This window comes from Macaca nemestrina, chromosome 4, assembly GCF_043159975.1.
Source record: "Macaca nemestrina isolate mMacNem1 chromosome 4, mMacNem.hap1, whole genome shotgun sequence".
Lineage (NCBI taxonomy): Eukaryota > Metazoa > Chordata > Mammalia > Primates > Cercopithecidae > Macaca > Macaca nemestrina.
The window spans coordinates 108,887,981-108,911,744 of record NC_092128.1 but is presented as its reverse complement, the minus strand read 5'-3'; the positions used below and the strand labels follow the sequence as shown (position 1 = coordinate 108,911,744).

Below are 23,764 nucleotides of genomic sequence, written 5' to 3'. Positions count from 1 at the left end.
AAAAACATGAGGGTCACCTTAGATTCAGGGCTTGGAGCAGGGCCCCTCTTTGCCAGGGACTCTATCTTTGTGTCCATTGGCAGAAAGGAAGAAAATATTGCTTGTCTCAGGATTTTTTCATAGCAGATACCCCCAACTATTTTTCCTAAATCTTTTCCCAACTATGATATTGCATATTTTCTCTGATAAGAGTTCCCCTTTACAAATCCAGAAGGATTATCCCTTGAACATCCACGCTTATTTCTCTAAGCTCTGCTCATCACCCCATAGGATGCCTACCATGCTCCCAGGCAGACATGAGTGCAGCCTTTCAATCCTGTGTGTTGGGGCCAATTGAGCACCATTGGCTTTTCTACTCTTATGTCTCTGTTTTCCAGCCTGATACTGCATCTTACTTTTTAAGTTCATTAAATCATGCTGTTTTCCCTAGCCAATTGAACTGAAATAGAACTCACTTGCAGAATCAGTCCATCAGATGGCTTTTTCACCCATGTAATCCTGATGAGGCCAGCCTTCAGTTATGAACATATGCATCTCTCACTTACTGGGTAACTGTAACCTGGTTCTAAATACCACACTAGCTTTTCAACATAACATATTTCTGGACCAGCTGCCTCTTCTTTCCCTTGCTATTTTTCAAAGTAAACACGTTAACATTATTTTAAGACAGAAAGAATTAGTAAGATGAAAATTAGAAGGAAGAAAAACTACACAGTGCATGTCAAGCCCAAATTTAGTCAGTTCGTTGCCCTGGTGGATTACCAACATCATTGTTCCATTCCTTGAGCAGGAGTAACCAAGCAATGCAGTTTATGTGTCATCTGATATTCTGAAAATATTTTAAAATCATTGGGTCATTAGGCCTCACTATCTTTCAAGGTTCTGACTCCAGAGCCACTAACAGTGCCTAGCCTTTTCCTGTCTACAGAACAGAGAAAGTTACTAAATATCTTTCTGCAAGGTCTCACTCAATTTAACCTTGACATCAATCCTGTGATTTACATGTCATTAGTCCTACTTTCTAGAAGAGCAAACCTCTCGTCTTTCTGCTGAACCATGCCTCTCCTAGTGCAGAAGTGGAAAGCAGAATGCTGTAGGCTGTGTGTGACCGCATTGTAAGCACCCAAAAGAGAGCAGTACCAGGCATTCAGTAAATGAACAAATCGATATCATTCTTTCTATCCTTAGTGTCCAGAATGCAGGTTCTCTAGAACTTGTCTGGGTTTTGATATTAGCAAAGTTCTTCAGGTTGCTACACATCAGTGACATTATTGGTAAATACCATGATATAGTGGTAGGAGGGCCTTCACTCAACCAGTTTAGCCCTCTGTCTTTCCACTAGTCACAGCAGAACCTTATTGTAAGCACAGGCCCTATCCCTCTTCCTTGCTGACTCTATTCTCTTGACTGTCAGCTTTTATACTATTAGTCATAATATACGTAAAAACAATGAACAAAACCCACATGCTACACTAAGAATGATTTTGCAACCTACCGACTTGTTCTGATAAAAAACGAAGTCAAAACAAAACAAAGTAGGAAAACAGTTTCCTGGAAGGTCTAGTTTATTGTGTGTCAACTCATTCCTAGAGCATTTCAGGATTATGTAAATATAGGTATGCACATAAAGCAAATGTGAGAGAGCAATCTATAGGTCCAGATTGTGAGTAAAGCGATCTGCATTATACTGTCCTTTTAATTCTCTGTACAGCAGTCCTCCCTTATCCACAATTTCACTTTCCATGGTTTCAGTTACCCATGGTTAACATGATCCAAAAATACTACATAACGGTAAGATATTTGGAGAGAGCGAGAGACTATATTCACATTCACACTACATTCACCTTTATTACAGTATATTGTTATCATTGTCCTATTTTACTATTAGCTATTGTTGTCAATCTCTTACTCTGCCTAATTGATAACTTCAACTTTATCATAGGTATGTATGTATAGGAAAAAACATAGCGTGTATAGGGTTCAGTACTATCTGTACCATTTGTGGTTTCAGGCATCCCCTGGGGGTCTTGGAACATATCTCCTGCAAATAAGGAAGGACTAGTATACTACAATAAACTCTGTGGAACAAATACTTGGCAACCTCATTTTAAATGACTGAAAGATTTTCCATTCTAAGACTGCAATATAAAGCACTTGAACCCTGTCCATGTGCTATATGACTCATGTTAACTGTAATGTACCAATCTGGAGCAATCCTGTTATAGGCTTCTAACCACGAAGGTAAACTTTCCTAGGCCACTGCTTCATTGTAATTATGGATGAAATCCTAAAACTTTACTCACTGTTATAAATTGTAAATTGTGACTTTTACGTGAAAAGTATTTCTATTACATAAAAGATAACTTCTGACTGGCCTTGTTCCTAAAGATTTTATTTCACCTCTCCGTTTAAGCTTCCTACTCCGCCTCTTTTGCCTCATTGGGAAGTTACAAGTGTCCAGCACAATACCTAGGATATAGTAAAGGTTTTCAAAATATGTTTAATGAAAGAATAAAAGATGAAAATCTCTAGGAGATGAAAAGATGAAAATCTCTATGCCCTCATGGTAGTCTGGCTTACTATAATACTGTGTTGATTAAAGAAATTTTGTGTATGGGGGTGTGTGTGTGTGTGTGCGTGTGTCTTTCTCTGTCTGTTTGTCTGCATGCAGCCATGAGGATGGTTTAGAGACCATGTGTTTTACTTCTAAATGGTTTTTTTGAGGTGTTTACAGATTTTATACATTTTATTCAAATTCTAAAGGTTAAGATCCTCAGAAAATATGTTGTGTGTTTGCTCTGGAGGCTAGATTTCTGGGTCAATCAAATAATTGCAAACTACATACAGATGTATCACTACTAAATGTTTTATGGCTATAGTTATGTATTGAAATCTCTTTTACCTGATAGGCTTACAAAAATAATGTCCAAAAGGATGCATAGTTAATGTAAAAAAAATAGTAAATTACAGAGAAGCAAAAAGTAAAACTTCAAAAGTAAAAGTCTATTCCCCAGGAAAACTCACTTTTACTAATTTTGTGTGTAAAATGCCACTTTTTTCCATTTAAATAGTAACTGAAATGTGGCCAGGTGCAGTGACTCATGCCTGTAATCCCATCTCTTTGGGAGGCCGAGGTGGGTGGATCACCTGAGGTCAGGAGTTCAAGACCAGCCTGGCCAACATGGAGAAATTCTGTCTCTACTAAAACTACAAAATTGGCTGGGCATGGTGGTGTATGCCTGTAATCCAAGCTACTTGGGAGGCTTAGCAGGAGAATCACTTGAACCCAGGAGGTGGAGGTTGCGGTGTGCCAAGATCACGCCATTGCACTCCAGCCTGGGCAACAAGAGTGAAACTCCATCTCAAAAGACAAAACAAAAAAAAAAGTAACTGAAATGTGTATTTTTGGAAATGTGATCATTCTATGTCAATTTTTTAATTTATGATTTTTTAATATAAATATAACAAAAGTATTTCCATGTCAATTTAGTATTTATTTTATTATTTTAAATAGCAGCAGAGCACTGTGTTAAGAGAATGTAGGTTTAACCCATCTCCCACTATTAGATTCCTTTTAATGTTATTAGTAAGCTTCATTGATGTATGATTTATCCACAATTAACTGTACATATTTATATATGCACATATTTGATGAGTTTGCACATATGTATATGCCATTAAACCATTACCAGAATCAAGATAATGAATATATGTCACTCCAAGAAGTTTTCTGAGCCACTTTTTAATTTCTGTTGCTCCTCCCCATGGGCACCAGCATCTCTAGGCAAACACTCATCTTTCTGTTGCTATACATTAGTTTGCATTTTCTAGAATTTTATATAAATGGAATCATACAGAATAAAAAAAATACTTTTTGAATGATGAAATTAATTCATGTTGTAGCACATATCAGTAGCTCATTCCTTCTTATTGAGTAGTATTCCATTGTATGGAATTATCACAATTTATCTTTCCCTCTGATGGATATTTGAGTTGTTTCCAATTTCTGATTGTTATAAATAAAGGCACCATAAGCACTTGTATACAAATCTTTGTGTGTATGCATGCTTTCATTTCTCTTGGGTGAATACCTAGGGATAAACTAGCTAGATCATACTTTAGGAATAAATTTAACTTTTTAAAAAAATTGACAGATTTTCGGAAGTGTTTGTACCATTTTATATTTTCATCAACATTGCATAAGAGTTCTAGTTCTTCCATATTTTTGCCAACTGTTGGCATGGTTAGTGTATTAGGCCATTCTCACATGGCTATAAAGAAATACCTGAGACTGGGTAATTTATAAAGAAAAGAAATTTAATTGGCTTATGTTTCTGCAGGCTTTACATGAAGCATGGCAGCATTTGCTTCTGGGGAGGCCTCAGGGAGCTTTTATTCATGGCGAAGGCAAAGCAGGAGCAGCTGTCTCACACGGCAGGAGCAGGAGGAAGAGAGAGGAGGGAGGCGTAACACACTTTTAAACAACCAGATCTCTTGACGCTCACTATACAGTACCAAGGGGGATGGTGCTAAACCATTCATGAAAACTCCACCCCCATGATCCAGTCACCTCCCACCAGGCCCTACCTCTAACACTGGGATAACAAGTTGACATGAGATTTGAGAGGGGACACAAATCCAAACCATATCAGTCAGTATTTTTAATTTTAGCTATTCTAGTAAGTGATAGTGGTATTTCATTTTGATTTAATTTCCTTTTCCCAAATGACTAGTGGTGTTAAGTATTTTTTCATGTACTTATTTAACACCCATTTATCTTCTTTAGTGAAGTGCCTGTTAAAAACTTTTGCTTGTGTATTTATTTTTTAATTGAGTTTTGGGACCTCTTTATCCATTCTGTATACAAGTCCCTCATTAGATAAGATTTGCAAATACTTTCTTCCAATATGTGGCTTTCTTTTCATTCTCTTGGCAGTGTCATTTGAACAGTAGTACATTTTTATTTTGATGAAATCCAATTTATCCATTTTTAATGGATTATATATTTCATTTAATGTCTAAAAGGTATTTGCCTAACCCAAGATAAAAATCGCAAGGTTTTCTCTTAATAATTTTTAGAAGTTTTATCTTCAGGTGTTACATTTAGGCCTGTGACTAATTTGGAGTTAATTTTTTTATGTGATACAAAGTATGTGTTGGAATTTATTTCTTTAGAAATGAATATTCCATTGTATGAAAAGTACTCTTACTCTACTGAGTTGCCTTTGCACCTTTGTGGAAAATTAGTCATACCTTTATGGAAAATTAGACAACTAATAGCTATCTATTTATCATATATATATAGAGAGAGAGCTATATTTCTGGACTATATGATTATCCATTGATCTTTTTGCCTGCCTTTGTGCCAGTTGCATGCTATGTTGATTATTGTCATGTTGTAATATCTTGAAATCAGGGTCAGTAGGGTTAGTCTTTCAACTTTGTTCTTTTTCAGAGTTGTTTTGGCTATTCTAGGTACGTTGAATTTCCATATGAACTTCAGAATCAACTGTAAGTTGATACTGCATTATTTCCTGGGCTGCTGTACCACAAATGAATGGCTTAAATACAAAACCCCCCCATCCCCGAAAAAAAAAAATGTTCTCTAACAGTTTTGGCGGCTAGATGTCTGAGATCAAGGTGTCAGTGGGGACATGCTCTCTCTGAAGGCTCTAGGGGAGGATCAATCCTTTCTTCTCTCCTAGCTGCCGGTGGTTGGTGAAAGTCCTTGGGGTTCCTTGGCTTGCAGATACATCACTCCAGTATGCACCTTGGTCATCACATGGCATTTTCCCTGTGTGTCTGTGTGCTCTGTGTCTTCACATGGCATTCTTCTTGCGTCTACATATCCAACTGTTGGCATGGTTAGTGTATTAGGCCATTCTCACATGGCTATAAAGAAATACCTGAGACTGGGTAATTTACAGGGCCACCAGTCACTGGATTAGGACCCACTCTAATCAGTATGACCTCATCTTTATTTTATTGTATTGGTTCAGACCCTGTTGTCAATTAAGGACACACGGGTGCCAGATAGGCATGAAATTTGGGCGGGGGGTACTACTCAAAGCAGTATAGATATTAAATCATGTTGTACTGAGTCTATAGATCAATGATATCTGAGTCATCTGATGCATAGACACAATATATCTCTCCCTTTATTAATGATCTTCTCTAATTTCTCTCTGCCATGTTTTACAGTTTGCAATGTACAGACATTACACATCTTTTGTTGGATTTATCCCTAAGTATTTTATATTTTTATTGTTATTATAAATCATGTTTTTAAATTTGTTTTTTTCTGGATGTTCACACTATTGTGTGTAAGTACAACTGATTTTTGTATATTGATGCTGTATCTGCAGTTTTGGTAAACTGAATTATTAGTTTCGATAGCTTTTTTGTAGATTTCATTGGATTTTTCTATATATATTATATCTTTTATGGATAAAGAAAGTTTACTTTTCTCTTTGCAGTCTAGGTGCCTTTTATTTCTTTTTCCTACCTTATTTCATTCTTGTACTACCAGAAAAATATTGAGTAAAAGTAGTAAAGCAGTCATCCTTGTCTTGATCTTAGAGGAAGAACATGTAGTATTTCACTTTTGAACACAGTGTTTGTTACTTGTAGGTTTCATTAGCTGGCTTTTATCAGATTGAGGAAGCAGCCTTTTATTCCTACTTAGAGAGTTTTAAACAGGAATTAATGTGGATTTTCTCAAATGCTCTGCTGCATCTCTTAAGATGATCATATGAGTTTTCTTTATAGTTTGTTAATATGGTGAATTATACTTATTGGTTTTCCAATGGTAAACCAACCATGAAGTCTTAGGATGAACCCCATTTGGTGATGGTTTGTTATCCTTTTAATCTATATATCTTTTAGTCTGCTTGCTAAAGCTTGGTCTAGAATTTTTAGATTCCTGTTCTTGGGGAATATTAGTTTTTAAGGTTTTTTTTTAAGAAAAGGGTTTTTATGATTTATTACCAGGGTAATGGTATTGAATGAATTGAACTGAAAATCAATTGCTCCCCTTCAGTGTACTGGTTAAATTTGTGTTGGTATTATTTGTTGCCTAAAGGTTTGATAGAATTCATCAGAGAACTCATCTGGGCTCTGTTTTGTTGTGTTTTCTTTTGTTTTGATATATTTCTATATGATAGATATAGAGCAGTTCAGGGTATCTATTTTTCTTGAGTGAGATCTTTGTATTTGTAGTTTGTGTTTCTCACGGAATCTGTCCATTCCATCTAAATTGTCAAATGTATTTGGAATAAAGTGGTTCATCATATTTCCTTATTTTTATTTTTTAATATCTCTAATATCTATTATGATGCTCCCCTATCTCATTCCTAATATTGGTAATATACATCCTTTTTCACTCTCTCTCTTTTTTGTCCCAATTAGACTGGCTAAATGTTCATTAATTTTATTGATCTTCTCAAATAACTAGCCCTTGGTCTTATTGATTCTCTCTTTTTCTTGTTCTCACTTTATCTTTTGTTTTCTGTTTCATTGATTTCCACTCTAATCTATATAATTTCCAGTTTCTACTTTGGGTTTTATTGCTCTGTTTATATTTTTTTCTAGTATTTAGGGTAAAAAGAAGGTGAGGTTAATGATTTCAGACCTTTTTTGTTTTCTTATATTGGAGTTTAGTGCTATAAATTTTCCCATAAGTACTGCTTTAGTAGCATCCCATATATTTTGATATTTTGTTTTCATTTCCATTCAGGTTTCTAATTTCCACTTTGATTTCTTTTTTGACTTAATGGGTTATTTAGAAGAGTATTATTTGTGGATTTTGCAGAGATCATTCTGGATGATTAAAATAGTTGTGGATTTTCTAGAGACCATTCTGTTAACGATCTCCAATTTAATTCCAGTGGAGTCAGAGACCATACTTCGTGTGACTTGAATGTTTTTAAATTAGTTGAAGGCAGAAGTGATTCAGTGACAGTTTTTTCCACGTGGGACACATGGGGTCTTAAAACAGAAGATAGACTGCCAGGGAGAGGAAGAAGGCTGCATCTCACTTGATGAGGTCACTAGGACAAGAGTGGACTGAGTATGCATATGGCAGCCACCTTCATGCTGTGCTCTGGAAAAGGGCAAGTTTTTATTAAACTTTTATTTCAAGTTCATGGGTGTAAGTGCAGGTTTGTTACATAAGATAAACTTGTGTCATGGGCCTTGTTGTACAGATCATTTCCTCACCCAGGTATTAAGCCTAGTACCCATTAGCTATTTTTTCTGATCCTCTCCCTCCTCCTGCCTTCCACTTCCAATAGGCCCCAGTGTGTGTTGTTTCCCTCTATGTGTCCATGTTTTCTCAACCTTTAGCTCTCACTTGTGAGAACACGTGGTATTTGGTTTTCTGTTCCTGTGTTAGTTTGCTAAGGATAATGGCTTCCAACTCCATCCATGTCCCTGCAAAGGACATGATCTCATTCTTTTTATGGCTGCACAGTATTCCGTGATATGTGTGTGTGTGTGTGTGTGTGTGTGTGTGTGTGTGTATCATGTTTACTTTACCCAGGCTTTCATTGATAGGTAGTTAGGTTGATTCCATGTCTTTGCTGTTGTGAATATTACTTCAATGAACACACACATGCATGTGTCTTTTTTTATTATTATTATACTTTAAGTTATAGGGTACATGTGCACAACGTGCAGGTTTGTTGCATATGTATACATGTGCCATGTTGGTGTACTGTACCCATTAACTCGTCATTTACATTAGGTATATCTCCTAATGCTATCCCTCCCCCATCCCCCAACACCACAATAGGCCCCAGTGTGTGATGTTTCCCTTCCTGTGTCCAAGTGATCTCATTGTTCAGTTCCCACCTATGAGTGAGAACATACAGTGTTTGGTTTTTTGTCCTTGCAATAGTTTGCTGAGAATGATGGTTTCCAGCTTCATCCATGTCCCTACAAAGGACATGAACTCATCCTTTTTTATGGCTGCATAGTATTCCATGGTGTATATGTGCCACATTTTCTTAATCCAGTCTATCATTGATGGACATTTGGGTTGGTTCCAAGTCTTTGCTATTGTGAATAGTGCCACAATAAACATACAGTGCATGTGTCTTTATAGCAGCATGATTTATAATCCTTTGAGTATATACCCAGTAATGAGATGGCTGGGTCAAATGGTATTTCTAGTTCTAGATCCTTGAGGAATCGCCACACTGTCTTCCACAATGGCTGAACCAGTTTACAGTGCCACCAACAGTGTAAAAGTGTTCCTATTTCTTCACATCCTCTCCAGCACCTGCTGTTTCCTGACTTTGTAATGATCACCATTCTAACTGGTATGAGATGGTATCTCATGGTAGTTTTGATTTGCATTTCTCTGATGGCCAGTGATGATGAGCATTTTTTCATGTGTCTCTTGGCTGCATAAATGTCTTCTTTTGATAAGAAGTGTCTGTTCATATCCTTTGCCCACCTTTTGATGGGATTGTTTGTTTTTTTCCTGTAAATTTATTTGAGTTCTTTGTAGATTCTGGATATTAGCCCTTTGTCAGATGAGTGGATAGCAAAAATGTTCTCCCGTTCTGTAGGTTGCCTGTTCACTCTGATGGTAGTTTCTTTTGCCATGCAGAAGCTCTTTAGTTTAATTAGATCCCATTTGTCAATTTTGGCTTTTGTTGCTGTTGCTTTCGGTGTTTTAGACATGGTCCTTGCCCATGCCCACGTCCTGAATGGTATTGTGTAGGTTTTCTTCTAGGGTTTTTACGATTTTAGGTCTAACATTTAAGTCTTTAATCCATCTTGAATTAATTTTTGTATAAGGTGTAAGGAAAGGATGCAGTTTCAGCTTTCTACATATGGCTAGCCAGTTTTCACAGCACCATTTATTAAATAGGGAATCTTTTCCCCATTTCTTGTTTTTGTCAGGTTTGTCAAAGATCAGATTGTTATAGATGTGTGGTATTATTTCTGAGGACTCAGTTCTGTTCCATTGGTCTATATCTCTGTTTTGGTACCAGTACCATGCTGTTTTGGTTACTGTAGCCTTGTAGTGTAGTTTGAAGTCAGGTAGCATGATGCATCCAGCTTTGTTCTTTTTGCTTAGGATAGGCTTGGCAATGTGGGCTCTTTTTTGGTTCCATGTGGACTTTAAAGTAGTTTTTTCCAATTCTGTGAAGAAAGTCATTGGTAGCTTGATGAGGATGGCATTGAATCTATAAATTACCTTGGGCAGTATGGCCATTTTCATGATATTGATTCTTCCTATCCATGAGCATGGTATGTTCTTCCATTTGTTTGTGTCCTCTTTTATTTTGTTGAGCAGTGGTTTGTAGTTCTCCTTTAAGAGGTCCTTCACATCCCCTGTAAGCTGGATTCCTAGGTATTTTATTCTCTTTGAAGCAATTGTGAATGGGAGTTCACTCATGATTTAGCTCTCTGTTTGTCTGTTATTGGTGTATAAGAATGTTTGTGATTTTTGCACATTGATTTTGTATCCTAAGACTTTGCTGACATTGCTTATCAGCTTAAGGAAATTTTGGGCTGAGACAATGGGGTTTTCTAAATATACAATCATGTCATCTGCAAACAGGGACAATTTGACTTCCTCTTTTCCTAATTGAATGCCCTTTATTTCTTTCTCCTGCCTGATTGCCCTGGCCAGAACTTCCAACAGTATACTGAATAGGAGTGGTGAGAGAGGACATCCCTGTCTTGTGCCAGTTTTCAAAGGGAATACTTCCAGTTTTTGCCTATTCAGTATGATATTGGCTGTGGGTTTGTCATAAATAGCTCTTATTATTTTGAGATACATCCCATCAATACCGAATTTATTGAGAGTTTTTAGCATGAAGGGCTGTTGAATTTTGTCAAAGGCCTTTTCTGCATCTATTGAGATAATCATGTGGTTTTTGTCTTTGGTTCTGTTTATATGCTGGATTACGTTTATTGATTTGCATATGTTGAACCAGCCTTGCATCCCAGTGATGAAGCCCACTTGATCATGGCGGATAAGCTTTTTGATGTGTTGCTGGATTTGTTTTGCCAGTATTTTATTGAGGATTTTTGCATTGGTGTTCATCAGGGATATTGGTCTAAAATTCTCTTTTTTTGTTGTGTCTTTGTTAGGCTTTGGTATCAGAATGATGCTGGCCTCATAAAATGAGTTAGGGAGGATCCCCTCTTTTTTTATTGATTGGAATAGTTTCAGAAGGAATGGTACCAGCTCCTCCTTGTACCTCTGGTAGAATTCGGCTGTGAATCCATCTGGTCCTGGACTTTTTTTGGTTGGTAGGCTGTTAATTATTGCCTCAATTTCAGAGCCTGTTATTGGTCTACTCAGGGGTTCAACTTCTTCCTGGTTTAGTCTTGGGAGGGTGTATGTGTCCAGGAATTTATTCACTTCTTCTGGATTTTCTAGTTTATTTGCATAGAGGTGTTTATAGTGTTCTCTGATGGTGATTTGTATTTCTGTGGGATTGGTGGTGATATCCCCTTTATCATTTCTTATTGCATCTATTTGATTCTTCTCTGTTTTCTTCTTTATTAGTCTTGCTAGTGGTCTATCAATTTTGTTGCTCTTTTCAAAAAACCAGCTCCTGGATTCACTGATTTTTTGAACGGTTTTTTGTGTCTCTATCTCTTTCAGTTCTGCTCTGATCTTAAGTTATTTCTTGCTGCTAGCTTTTGAATGTGTTCACTCTAACTTCTCTAGTTCTTTTAATTGTGATGTTAGGGTGTCAATTTTAGATCTTTCCTGCTTTCTCCTGTGGGCATTTAGTGCTATAAATTTCCCTCTACACATTGCTTTAAATGTGTCCTGGAGATTCTGGTATGTCATGTCTTTGTTCTCATTGCTTTCAAAGAACATCTTTATTTCTGCCTTCATTTTGTTATGTACCCAGTAGTCATTCAGGAGCAGGTTGTTCAGATTCCATGTAGTTGAGTGGTTTTGAGTGAGTTTCTTAATCCTGAGTTCTACTTTGATTGTGCTGTGGTCTGAGAGACAGTTTGTTATAATTTCTGTTCTTTTACATTTGCTGAGGAGTTTTTTACTTCCAACTATTTGGTCAGTTTTGGAATAAGTGTGATGTGGTGCTGAGAAGAACGTATATTCTGTTGATTTGGGGTGGAGAGTTCTGTAGATGTCTATTAGGTCCGCTTGGTGCAGAACTGAGTTCAATTCCTGGATATCCTTGTTAACTTTCTGTCTCATTGATCTGTCTAATGTTGACAGTGGGGTGTTAAAGTCTCCCATTATAATTGTGTGGGGGTCTAAGTCTCTTTGTAGGTCTCTAAGGACTCGCTTTATGAATCTGGGCACTCATGATTTGGTGCATATATATTTAGGATAGTTAGCTCTTCTTGTTGAATTGATCCCTTTACCATTATGTAATGGCCTTCTTTGTCTCTTTTGATCTTAGTTGGTTTAAAGTCTGTTTTATCAGAGACTAGGATTGCAACCCCTACTGTTTTTTGTTTTTCATTTGCTTGGCAGATCTTCCTCCATCCCTTTATTTTGAGCCTATATGTGTCTCTGCATGTGAGATGGGTCTCCTGAATACAGCATACTGATGGGTCTTGACTCTTTATCCAATTTGCCAGTCTGTCTTTTAGTTGGAGCATTCAGCCCATTTATATTTAACGTTAATATTGTTATGTGTGAATTTGATCCTGTCATTATGATGTTAGCTGGTCATTTTCCTCATTAGTTGATGCAGTTTCTTCCTAGCATTGATGGTCATTACAATTTGGCATGTTTTTGCAGTGGCTGGTACCAGTTGCTCCTTTCCATGTTTAGTGCTTCCTTCAGGAGCTCTTGTAGGGCAGCCTAGTGGTGACAGAATCTCTCAGCATTTGCTTGTCTGTAGAGGATTTTATTTCTCCTTCACTTATGAAGCTTAGTTTGGCTGGATATGAAATTCTGGGTTGAAAGTTCTTTTCTTTAAGAATGTTGAATATTGTCCCCCACTCTCTTCTGGCTTGTAGAGTTTCTGCCGAGAGATCTGCTATTAGTCTGATGGGCTTCCCTTTGTGGGTAACCCGACCTTTCTCTCTGGCTGTCCTTAACATTTTTTCCTTCATTTCAACTTTGGTGAATCTGACAATTATGTGTCTTGGAGTTGCTCTTCTCGAGGAGTATGTTTGTGGTGTTCTCTGTGTTTCCTGAATTTGAATGTTTGCCTGCCTTGCTATGTTGGGCAAGTTCTCCTGGATAATATCCTGCAGAGTGTTTTCCAACTTGGTTCCATTCTCCCTGTCACTTTCAGGTACACCAATCAGACATAGATTTGGTCTTTTCACATAGTCCCATATTTCTTGGAGGCTTTGTTCATTTCTTTTTACTCTTTTTTCTAAACTTCTCTTCTCACTTCATTTCATTCACTTGAGCTTCAATCACTGATACCCTTTCTTCCACTTGATCGAATTGGCTACTGAAGCTTGTGCATTCATCACGTAGTTCTCATGCCACAGTTTTCAGCTCCATCAGGTCATTTAAGGACTTCTCTACACTGGTTATTTGAGTTAGCCATTCGTTTAATCTTTTTTCAAGGTTTTTAGCTTTTTTTGCTGTGAGTTCCAACTTCCTCCTTTAGCTCGGAGAAGTTTGAACATCTGACGACTTCTTCTGTCAACCCGTCAAAGTCATTCTCCGTCCAGCTTTGTTCCATTGCTGGTGAGGAGCTGTGTTCTTTTGGAGGGGGAGAGGCACTCTGATTTTTAGAATTTTCAGCTTTTCTGTTCTGTTTTTTCCCCATCTTTGTGATTTTATCTACCTTTGGTCTTTGGTAATGGTGATGGAGTTTTGGTGTGGACGTCCTTTCTGTTTGTTAGTTTTCCTTCTAACAGTCACGACCCTCAGCTGCAGGTCTGTTGGAGTTTGCTGGAGGTCCACTCCAGACCGTTTGCCTGGGTATCAGCAGTGGAGTCCGCAGAACAGCAAATATTGCTGAACAGCAAATGTTGCTGCCTGATTGTTCCTCTGGAAGCTTCATCTCAGAGGGGTACCCAGCCGTGTGAGGTGTCAGTCTGCCCCTACTGTGGGGTGCCTCCCAGTTAGTCTACTCAGGGGTCAGAGACCCACTTGAGGAGGCAGTCTGTCTGTTCTCAGATCTCAAACTCTGTGCTGGGAGAACCACTACTCTCTTCAAAGCTGTCAGACAGGGACATTTAAGTCTGCAGAGATTTCTGTTGCCTTTTGTTTGGCTATGCCCTGACCCCAGAGATGGAGTCTACAGAGGCAGGCAGGCCTCCTTGAGCTGCATTGGGTTCCACCCAGTTCCAGCTACCCAACCACTTTGTTTACCTACTCAAGCCTCAGCAATGGTGGGTACCCCTCCCCCAGGCTCACTGCCACCTTGCAGTTTGATCTCAGACTGCTGTCCTAGCAATGAGTGAGGCTCCATGGGCGTGGGACCCTCTGAGCCAGGCGCGGGATATAATCTCCTGCTGTGCCATTTGCTAAGACCATTGGAAAAGCACAGTATTAGGTTGGGAGTGACCTAATTTTCCAGGTGCCATCTGTCACAGCTTCCCTTGGCTAGGAAAGGGAATTCCCTGACCCCTTGCACTTCCCAGGTGAGGCGATGCCTCGCCCTGCTTCAGCTCACGCTCTGTTGGCTGCACCCACTGTCCGACAAGCACCAGTGAGATGAACCTCGTACCTCAGTTGGAAATGCAGAAATCAACCGTCTTCTGCGGTCCTCATGCTGGGACCTGTAGATTGGAACTGTTCCTATTCGGCCATCTTGGAACCCCCGCGTATGTCTTTATAATAAAGTTATACTGGGAACTTTTTAGCATTGTATCTGGTGTCTATGCAAGAAAGAGGTTCCATTTTGTTTATTTGTTCATTTGTTTGTTTGTTTTTAGAAATAAAATCACAGATAGGGCCTTTAAAAAAGAATTAGTTGAGACCTATTTAATGTCTTAGAATACTGCTTATCATGTTACATTTCCATGTACACTTGAAAAGAATTTATATTCTGCTGTTATTGGACAGAATGTTATAAGTATAAATTAGGTCAAATTTAGTCATAGTGTTATCTAAATCTTTTATACCATTGCTCATTTTCTCTCCATTTGTTCTTTCAATTATTGAAAGGGGAACATTGAAGTCTTTCCTATAAAAGTGTGTGTGCTTTTTAATTTTTTTTTTTTTTTTTACAGCTCTCTTGGTTTTTGCTTTATGTTGAAGCTGTGTAATTGAGTGCATAAATGTTTAGGCAATGATCCTCTTTATCCATGATAATATTCTTTGATTTGAAATCTACTTTTTTATTGTTAATGTAATTATTACAGCTTTTTTTTTTGGTTAGATTGGCATGGTGTATCCTTTATGTCCTTTTACTTTGAACCTATTTGTGTCTACATATTTCAAATTAGTTTCTTCTGGACAGTATCTAGTTGGGTCTTGCTTTTCTGTATAATTAGATAATCTCTGCCTTTTAATTGCATGATTTAGACCATTTTCATTTAAGGTTATTATTCATACGATGAAGTTTAACTCTAGCACATTGATCACTTGTTTTCCATTTTCTCCCTGCTCATTTAACCTTCTTTTTCTGCTTTCTTTTGTATTAATTGAACATTTTTATTATTATCTTTAATTTTCTTTATTTGCTTATTAGCTATACATTGTTTTATCATTTTAGTGGTTACTTTAGGGTTTTAGTATATATTTTAATTTATCACAGTCTAACTTTCAATTATGTAAAGTCATTTAAGGTACAGTATAAAAATCTAATAATAATATACTCTCATTTCCCCACTTCTGTTTTTGTGCAATTGTTTTCATGGATTTTATTTTATCTACATTATAAACTTCACATTACTTTGTTATGATTTTTGTATAAGCAGCCAATTATCTTTTTAAAAGATTTAAATAATAAAAACTCATATATAGGTACCTAGGCAGTTAGTATTTCTGGTTCTCTTCCTTTGTGTAGATGCATATTTCTGTTATTGTTTTCCCTTGCCTGAAAGATATCTTTCACATTAGTTGTAGTGTGTATATAATGGTGATGTATTCTTTCTGATTTTGTTTGTCTGAAAATCTTCATTGAATTTTTATTTTAAAAAGTATTATCAAGAGGCATATAATTCTAAGTTGACAGTTTCTTTTTCTTAGTACTTTCCTCACTGTCTTTTTGCTTCATTGTTTCTGGTGAGAAATCTACTGCTACCTTCATGTTGTTCCTCTGTCAGTGAAATGTCTTCTTTTCTCTGGTTCTTTTTATGAATTTGTCTTTAACACTGATTAGAAAATTATATTATGATTGGCCCACATGTGCTGCATGTGTCTCATTCTTTTCGGACTAGCAGCTACACAAGGCTGTACTTTTCATGGTGAATGGCAGGAATGCAAACCAACCAACCAACTATGAAAGCATATTTCCAGCCTTGGTTTGCATTACATTAACTAATATCCATTAGCTAAAGCATGACATATGGTCAACCCCACATAAGGGATGGGGAAGTAAAATCCATCTATCAAGAAGCTTTGGCAAGGCTAGGCATACAGATTATGCTCAAATTGCACATCTGCGCTGGAAGAGGTCCACTACCTTGCTAATAAACTTAGATGTCCCAAGTAGAAGACACCTCATGAAACATAGCACAGATTATTACAATTGGCAATATTTTCCTATTGGAAGATTTTTCACTACTGTGGTTTCCACAGCTGGTCTCCTTTCTTAGGCGCACATTCCAAGTCACCCCTTGTAGATTTCTGATGGTAAAGCAGTACTTATGATCAAGTTCCTAAAAAGCTAAGAATGTTGAGACCATACCATATGTACTCTAATTGTGATGAAGGTGTACAGGATTCATTTGTCTTGTTAAGGAAAATTATACTTTACTGTGTTTCAACATGTAGTGACAGAGTTGTGAGTACATTCTTGCCCTTTTGAAAAAGAATACTACGTAAATAGGCAAAATCCTTTTGCTATTTTTGTAGCTTTACCAGAATATTCTTTGACATGAGTACTTTAAGGGATAATTCTCAAGATTAAGAGGGCAAAGCTAAGTAGAAGTTGAGTCTGAAAAAACCAGCTACATATTTTGAAGGCAGTCAAATTGGCATTATGGATATTTGATGACAGTAATTTTATGTATTCACATGTTGTATTAGTCCATTTTCACATTGCTATAAAGAATCACCTGAGACTGGGTCATTTACAAAGAAAAAAGGTTTAATTGACTCACAGTTCCGCATGACTGGGGAGGCGTCCGGAAACTTTCAATCATGGCAGAAGGTGAAAGGGAAGCAAGGCACATCTTAAATGGTGGCAGGAGAGAGACAGCAAGGGGGGAAGTGCCACACTTTAAAACCATCAACTCTCACAAGAACTCACTCACTATTGTGAGAACAACATCGGGAAAACTACCCCCATGATCCAGTCACCTCCCACCAGGTCCCTCCCTTCACACAAGGGGATTACAATTTGAGATGATATTTGGGTGGGGACACAGAGCCAAACCATAATCACATGTATGCATTGTTGCTAATGATAATAACATTAGCTTCCATTTCCATTTTGAGTATTTCCTAGCTATTATGTACATATACATTTATCATCTTTATTACTCATGGTAATCCTATTAGGTCTTATTAATCCCATTTTATTCACGAAGAAACCAAGGCTCAAAGAAGCTCAATTAATTGGCCAGGGAGAGACAGCTAGCAAGTGGTAATATTGGGGTATAGACACAGATTGATCTCAATCAAAGTCTGAGCATAGCCCATTATAGTCTGATGCCTCATTTCATCCTTCATCTCTAAATTCCCATTTGAGCTTCCTTAAGGGGATTCATTCGGCTTAAAGGGAAATAATGAATATATTCACATGACCTAAAATTTTATGGAGAACTTGCAGAACTTTGAGAATTCCTCTGTGGATTCTTGGGGTTCCTAATTGAGAAACTTGGGTCTGAGGCATCAGCGGCAGCCTGGCAGGCCTTGGAGTCAGAGGCACCAGCTGCAGTCTTACCTCTGCTGCATGGCAGCTGGGGGCCATGACAACAGATTACCATTCAGCCAATTCTATTCATTCTCCCAAATGGGGAATTGCTGCCATATCTCCCTCAATTTTTTGTAAGGATTATATTTGAAAAGGCAAGTACAATGCAGTTTGGAGAAGATGGCAAGATAAATGCTTTAAAGGCAATAAAGTGTTGTCAACATTAGACTGCACCAAAGTGTGTTGTTAACTTGAGCTAATGTCCATATGTGTAAAGTTCTTCAAACAGTGCCTATCATATTTCAAGTAGAATACATTTACTAAATTTTAAAAATATAATTTGTACCAACATAAAAGTTGGGGAAAAACAAAGCTTATGCAGATTTTGAATAGGAAATCGGTTGATAGTTTTGTGATTGTAATTAGTGAAGAAAGTGTAGCTCTCAGAAGGGCATTATCCTTGTGAAATTTTTTTAAAAGTATATATGGGGAGTTACTATGCTGCAAAATAGAAAACACAAGGCTAATAGCATGATATATTAGCAGCTTTCTTCTGCAATAAGTACGGATATGCTAAGGAAAGTATTTAGGTTATACCACTTCGCTGTTCTTTATTTATTTTTTATTTTTGGGAGGGAATGGAGCCTCGGTCCATCACCCATACTAGAGTGCAGTGGCGTGATCTCAGCTCACTGTGACATTCGCCTCCCAGGTTCAAGCTATTCTCCTGCCTTAGCCTCCCAAGTAGCTGGGACTATGGGCATGCACCACCATGCCCAACTAATTTTTCTTTTTTCTTTTCTTTTCTTTTTTTGCATTTTTACTAGAGACAGGGTTTCACCATGTTAGCCAGGATGGTCTCAATCTCTTGACCTCCTGATCTGCCCACCTTGGCCTCCCAAAGTGCTGGGATTACAGGCGTGAGCCACTTGTCTGGCCCTCACTTTTCATACATTTCTCAGTTTTTAATGTCTGTGATGAATATTAATTAAAATAACTCCTGTTCTTCAAAAATCAGTCTCCAAAAATCTGTTTTTATGTAATACTTTACCCATTGATTTGACATTTCAATTTCTAGGCAACAGAGTTTTTTTTTAAAAGAATTTTATATTGAATGCTAAACACATATAATTTAAATTGTATGAAAACTGACCCCAACCCCCTTTTCTGTGTTATACTTTATGGGACTTTGTCTTAGTCTGGCCCTTTACTGTGTAACTTGAGCCTGGGTTATGCCGATTTCAAGCCCACATGGTTTTCATGTGTTATGATACCAGAAATAAATGAACAAATGATAATGTTTAGTATTACAGATTTTTTTTTTATTATCCGAGCAGGACTTTTGTCCTATGTCTTATTTGGCTTACCTTCTTTCTAATTCAAAAATATTATTAATGGGAGCTCATTTTGCAGCAAATGTTGGGAGGCATGGCTGTCTCCTCTCTCCCTCCCGTTCACCCTCACTCATACACATACACAACTGAAACTAACAATACTATGGATGAAGACTGGATCAAATGATAACCAAATCAAGGGATAGGGTGCCAATGAGGGAATGAGGCAGTTGGGATGTGGTCAGCAGTACACAATGGCACCTTCCTTTTAAAATTTTAGCTTCCCAGAATAACATCAGCAGTATTGCTGTAGTAAGTCCAGATCTTGACCCATTTTATCGATTGGGTCATCTGTAATTTCTTGATCTGAGTTCTCTGAGCTGACAGAAGAGACTCCTTGCATCTTAGTACATTAGGATGCATCTTTGGAACATTCTCTTTGTTGACTGGACTTGGAACTAGACAAAGGACAAGAGCTAGAGCCTGGAACACATTCCAGAGCAACTTAGGTTATACTTGGCCAGAGGTAGTTATTTCCTTCTCACTGTGTTTAGCTGAGTGACTGGGCACATATTGGTGAGCCACCATGCTTATAAAAGTGTGTTTTGGGGATACCCAATAATAATATTAGAGAGAGTATACATGGGCTATATCATGGTCTTATCAGATTCAAGCTAATACATGTTTTGTTTTGTTTTGTTGTTTGTTTTAACAGAACGAAGTCCCTGAGGTGAAGAAAGAGGAGACTTTGCTGGATCTGGACTTCGATCCTTTCAAGCCCGAGGTGACACCTGCAGGTTCTGCTGGAGTGACCCACTCACCCATGTCTCAGGTATCAGGTGCTTTTTGGATATTTGGAGATATTTCGTAAACCTCAGTAATTCAGTGTGGTAAACAATGATCCCTATACCTTTCATGACTACTATCTATTTTTAATTTTGGTCGACAGATATTTCCTAATAGGAAAGAGGGGTAGAAAGGGGACCTTATCGATATTAGTTATTCTAAGCCTCCCATGCCATCAGCTTTCTCTACCCATAGAGCTGGCATAACCATACATTCCTGTTTTCTCTCCCAGAGTAATTGTTACCAGTGTCCACTTTGCACTCAGAACTGTTCAGGTTTACAGGATACATTTTATGGCTTCCCTGGATGAAGCTCTTTCTTTTGGCTTTGGGTTTACTCTTCTTGCTGTTTTCTCTACTTCCCTTCCTCATACTTTGCAAGTTAAGGTGTGTTTGCAATGACCATGAGAGCATGGCCCAGCAGAAGCCGTTTTCAGTGTTGATAGTTCTGAACTTGATGATGCTGTGTTCATCCTCCACATTGAAGAAGCTCCCTTCCTGTGATCATGATTATGGTTTGATGGAGAGTTGCCTTGCTTCCCCAAGCCTTTTTGCTCACCACTCCCTCCCTCTCCACATTTCTTCCTTTCTGATAGTTACTGTCGTTACATTTTCTGTCAGAGGATACTGGTGGTAGATGCCGTAATGACCTGTGGGTAGGTCCTCTGAAATATAGTTAGTTTACAGCTCTCTATGCTAATAGAAGGAAGTTAACTCAAAATTTGACAAAACAGAAACTGTTTATATGAGTACTTTGCATATGGTTGGAGCCCCACATTTGAATTTAGGCAAAACCAAAGTTGCTAGAGTATGCTTCAAATGAATTAGTGAAAGGGTATTGTAACATTCACCCTAGGAATTGAGACCTAGCTTGATTCCCTGGTCTTGAAGCCTTCTTGGTATATCACAGTAAACTACTAGGGAATAAATAGCTCAATATGAACCCCAATAAATAAGGATCATGTCTATTCCATGCTTTATTCTAGAATGTGATTGGACTTCTAAAGGCCTTCCTGTTGTAAAATATGAACAATAAATGTCTAAGGAAGGTGTTAATAAAGTAGGAAATTAATAGTCTAGACACTAGCCTTAAAGATGCTTTGCAAAAAATAAATGGGTCTCTTAGGTGAATGTTCCAGGAAGCCTCCTGTATTAACTCTCTTCTAGAAGATTCATGATGTGCATTATGAATATTAAAGACTGAGAATACTAAAGACTGAGAAGTTCTGCAATTAAAAAAACTGTTTATGTTTGTTTAACTTAGAGTTTCCCAAATTTGTTTGACCACAGAAATTTATGTTAACCATACTTGTCTTAATATTCATTGGAATGTTCTCTAAAACAATATTTTGAGAAGTATTGTCAGCAAGTTTGAGGATTCCACCTTGGTGACCAAGAAAAGTACAAAGTGAATATACATATAATCGAATATACTTCCTTCTCAGAGCTCTCTCATTGTATAGACAGCCTGCAGAATTCACGGGATTTTCTCTGCCTTACGCTCCATGTTGTTGTTTTTTTTTTTTTTTTTTTTTTTTTTTTTTTTTTTTTGAGGCAGAGTCTTACTCTGTCACCCAGGCTGGAGTGCAGCGGTGCGATCTTGGCTCACTGGAAGCTTTGCCTCTTGGGTTCACGTCATTCTCCTGCCTCAGCCTCCTGAGTTGCTGGGACTGCAGGTGTCCACCGCCACACCTGGCTAATTTTTTGTATTTTTAGTAGAGATGGGGTTTCACCATGTTTGCCAGGATGGTCTCGATCTCCTGACCTCGTGGTCCACCTGCCTTGGCCTCCCAAAGTGCTGGGATTACAGGCGTGAGTCACCATGCCTGGCCCATGCTTCACTTCTTTTGTGGCAGAAGCAAAGTTTCTGCAGTGGATGCTAGAATGATTAGTGGGTAAGATTTCGTAGCATTTCTGTCTACAAGTTTGAATCAGGAGAGAAACCTCTTTCATGTTAATTCATGGTTACATTAATCCATAAATCATGAAACTGTGTGTGGCCTCATGACTAAGAGATTCTTCAAAATTAAACAAAAATGACCTGGTTTAATCTTCAAAATCTTAGTTCTGAAGGACATATATCACCGCAGTGAGGGCAAGCTGTGTGTGTCCCTGTGCTCTTCGTCATGGCCAGGTAATAAAACCCTCTAGCCTCCTGGTGGCCATAACTGAGTCACTACACTATCGTTGTCCTACAATCCAGCTTTGATCATACCTCTCCTCTCTTGCTAAGAACAAAAGTCTTGACTGAATGACAAAAAAAGCACAGCACTGTTAGGTCTGCCTGGTTTCTTTCCTCTTCACTCAAAATGACCTCCTTTACTCATCACCTGACCCCATGTTTTCAAGTGATGTTCTTGCTGCTAGCAGAACACCTCGTCTTGTGATCTCTGCAGTATCTGTGCACACTAACGCATCCTTTCATGATCCTGAGGATTGATAAACATGACATTTCACATTTCCTGCCTTCCTTTTAAAGAAAATACTGGTGATGTGTGCATGATGCAGAGACATGTACTAGCTTTTATGATCTTTGATTCTTAAGGGGCTGTGAAGCAATGAAATGCAAATCATCTAGATAATCAGAAAACATATATTAGATCCATGTACAGAAAATTGTGGCTTTCCATGGAGTTGTTCTCTCCTGTCTTAGGCGTCCTACAAGAAGATGCTAAGCAAGAGACCAGGCAGGCTGCATGGAGATAGATGCAAGGCGGGCAGTGCAGAGCAGTTAGAATGGGTCCGAACCAGGTGGGTGGGTGTCAGTTAGAACTCAGGGCCCGCTTTCTATAATACAGAACCCAAATGAGGCCTCTGCAATCTCTACTGGAAACCATCGTATTTTTAAGGTGGGAATGCCAGGCTCTCTAGTTTGCTGTTCACATTTAGTGATTCAAAATAAGTACACAAACATGGATCCATTCTAATGACAAAGACATGGGCATAACGCGATGTGGCTTTAGCAGCAATTCTCAATCATAAAGGAAATAAAGAGAAGTCTCCCCTACTCCCCTCAGCCATAGTGGAAGTCATTTGAACCATCTGGCCTCACTCCCCAGGATTCATAAGCTTTATAAATAAAATAGCAGTAGTAAGTGTAATTCATTCATGTCTTAGGGGGTGCTCTGCCAATTTGTATGATTACCAATTCATTGAGCAGTGTGTTATCATCTAATTTAACATATTGAAGAACTATTTTTCTGGGGCTCATTTACCATCAAACTGGTCATCCTATATCCTCTCAAATGAGATGAGAAGGAAATAGCATTAGCAGTGATTAGCGCCTGCATTTCCTCAAAGATGTGATAAGCTCTAAAATTTGGACACCTCGTTTACTTCATTTTAATGAGGTATGTGTGTGTATGTGTGTGTGTTAAAGTAACCTCATTCATGTTTCAAATATAGTTTTCTACTCACATAGTGAAAGGTGAGATTGATTAGACCTGTGCTATCCAAAGCTAAATGCCATTTAAGCTTATATTAAGTATAATAAAATTATGTAAAATTTAAAATGTGCTTTTGTTACCCTAGCACATTTCAAGTGCTCAATAGCCACATGTGACCAGGGCTACCGTACTGGATAAGTACAGATATGGATCATTTCCATCACCAAAAAAAGTTCTATTGAACAGTGCCGTACGAA

General features: G+C 38.0%; 1 protein-coding gene across 3 annotated transcripts in view; it reads left to right on the top strand.

The window, feature by feature from the left end:
• LOC105497766 (amphiphysin) overlaps positions 1 to 23,764 on the top strand; it is a 255,206-nt gene that overhangs the window by 183,401 nt on the left and 48,041 nt on the right. For all 3 annotated transcript variants that reach the window (XM_011769103.2, XM_011769102.2, XM_071095057.1), the window contains exon 12: positions 19,992 to 20,108. In XM_011769103.2, the coding sequence (XP_011767405.2) occupies positions 19,992 to 20,108 (117 nt within the window). The remainder of the gene's footprint in view (positions 1 to 19,991; positions 20,109 to 23,764) is intronic.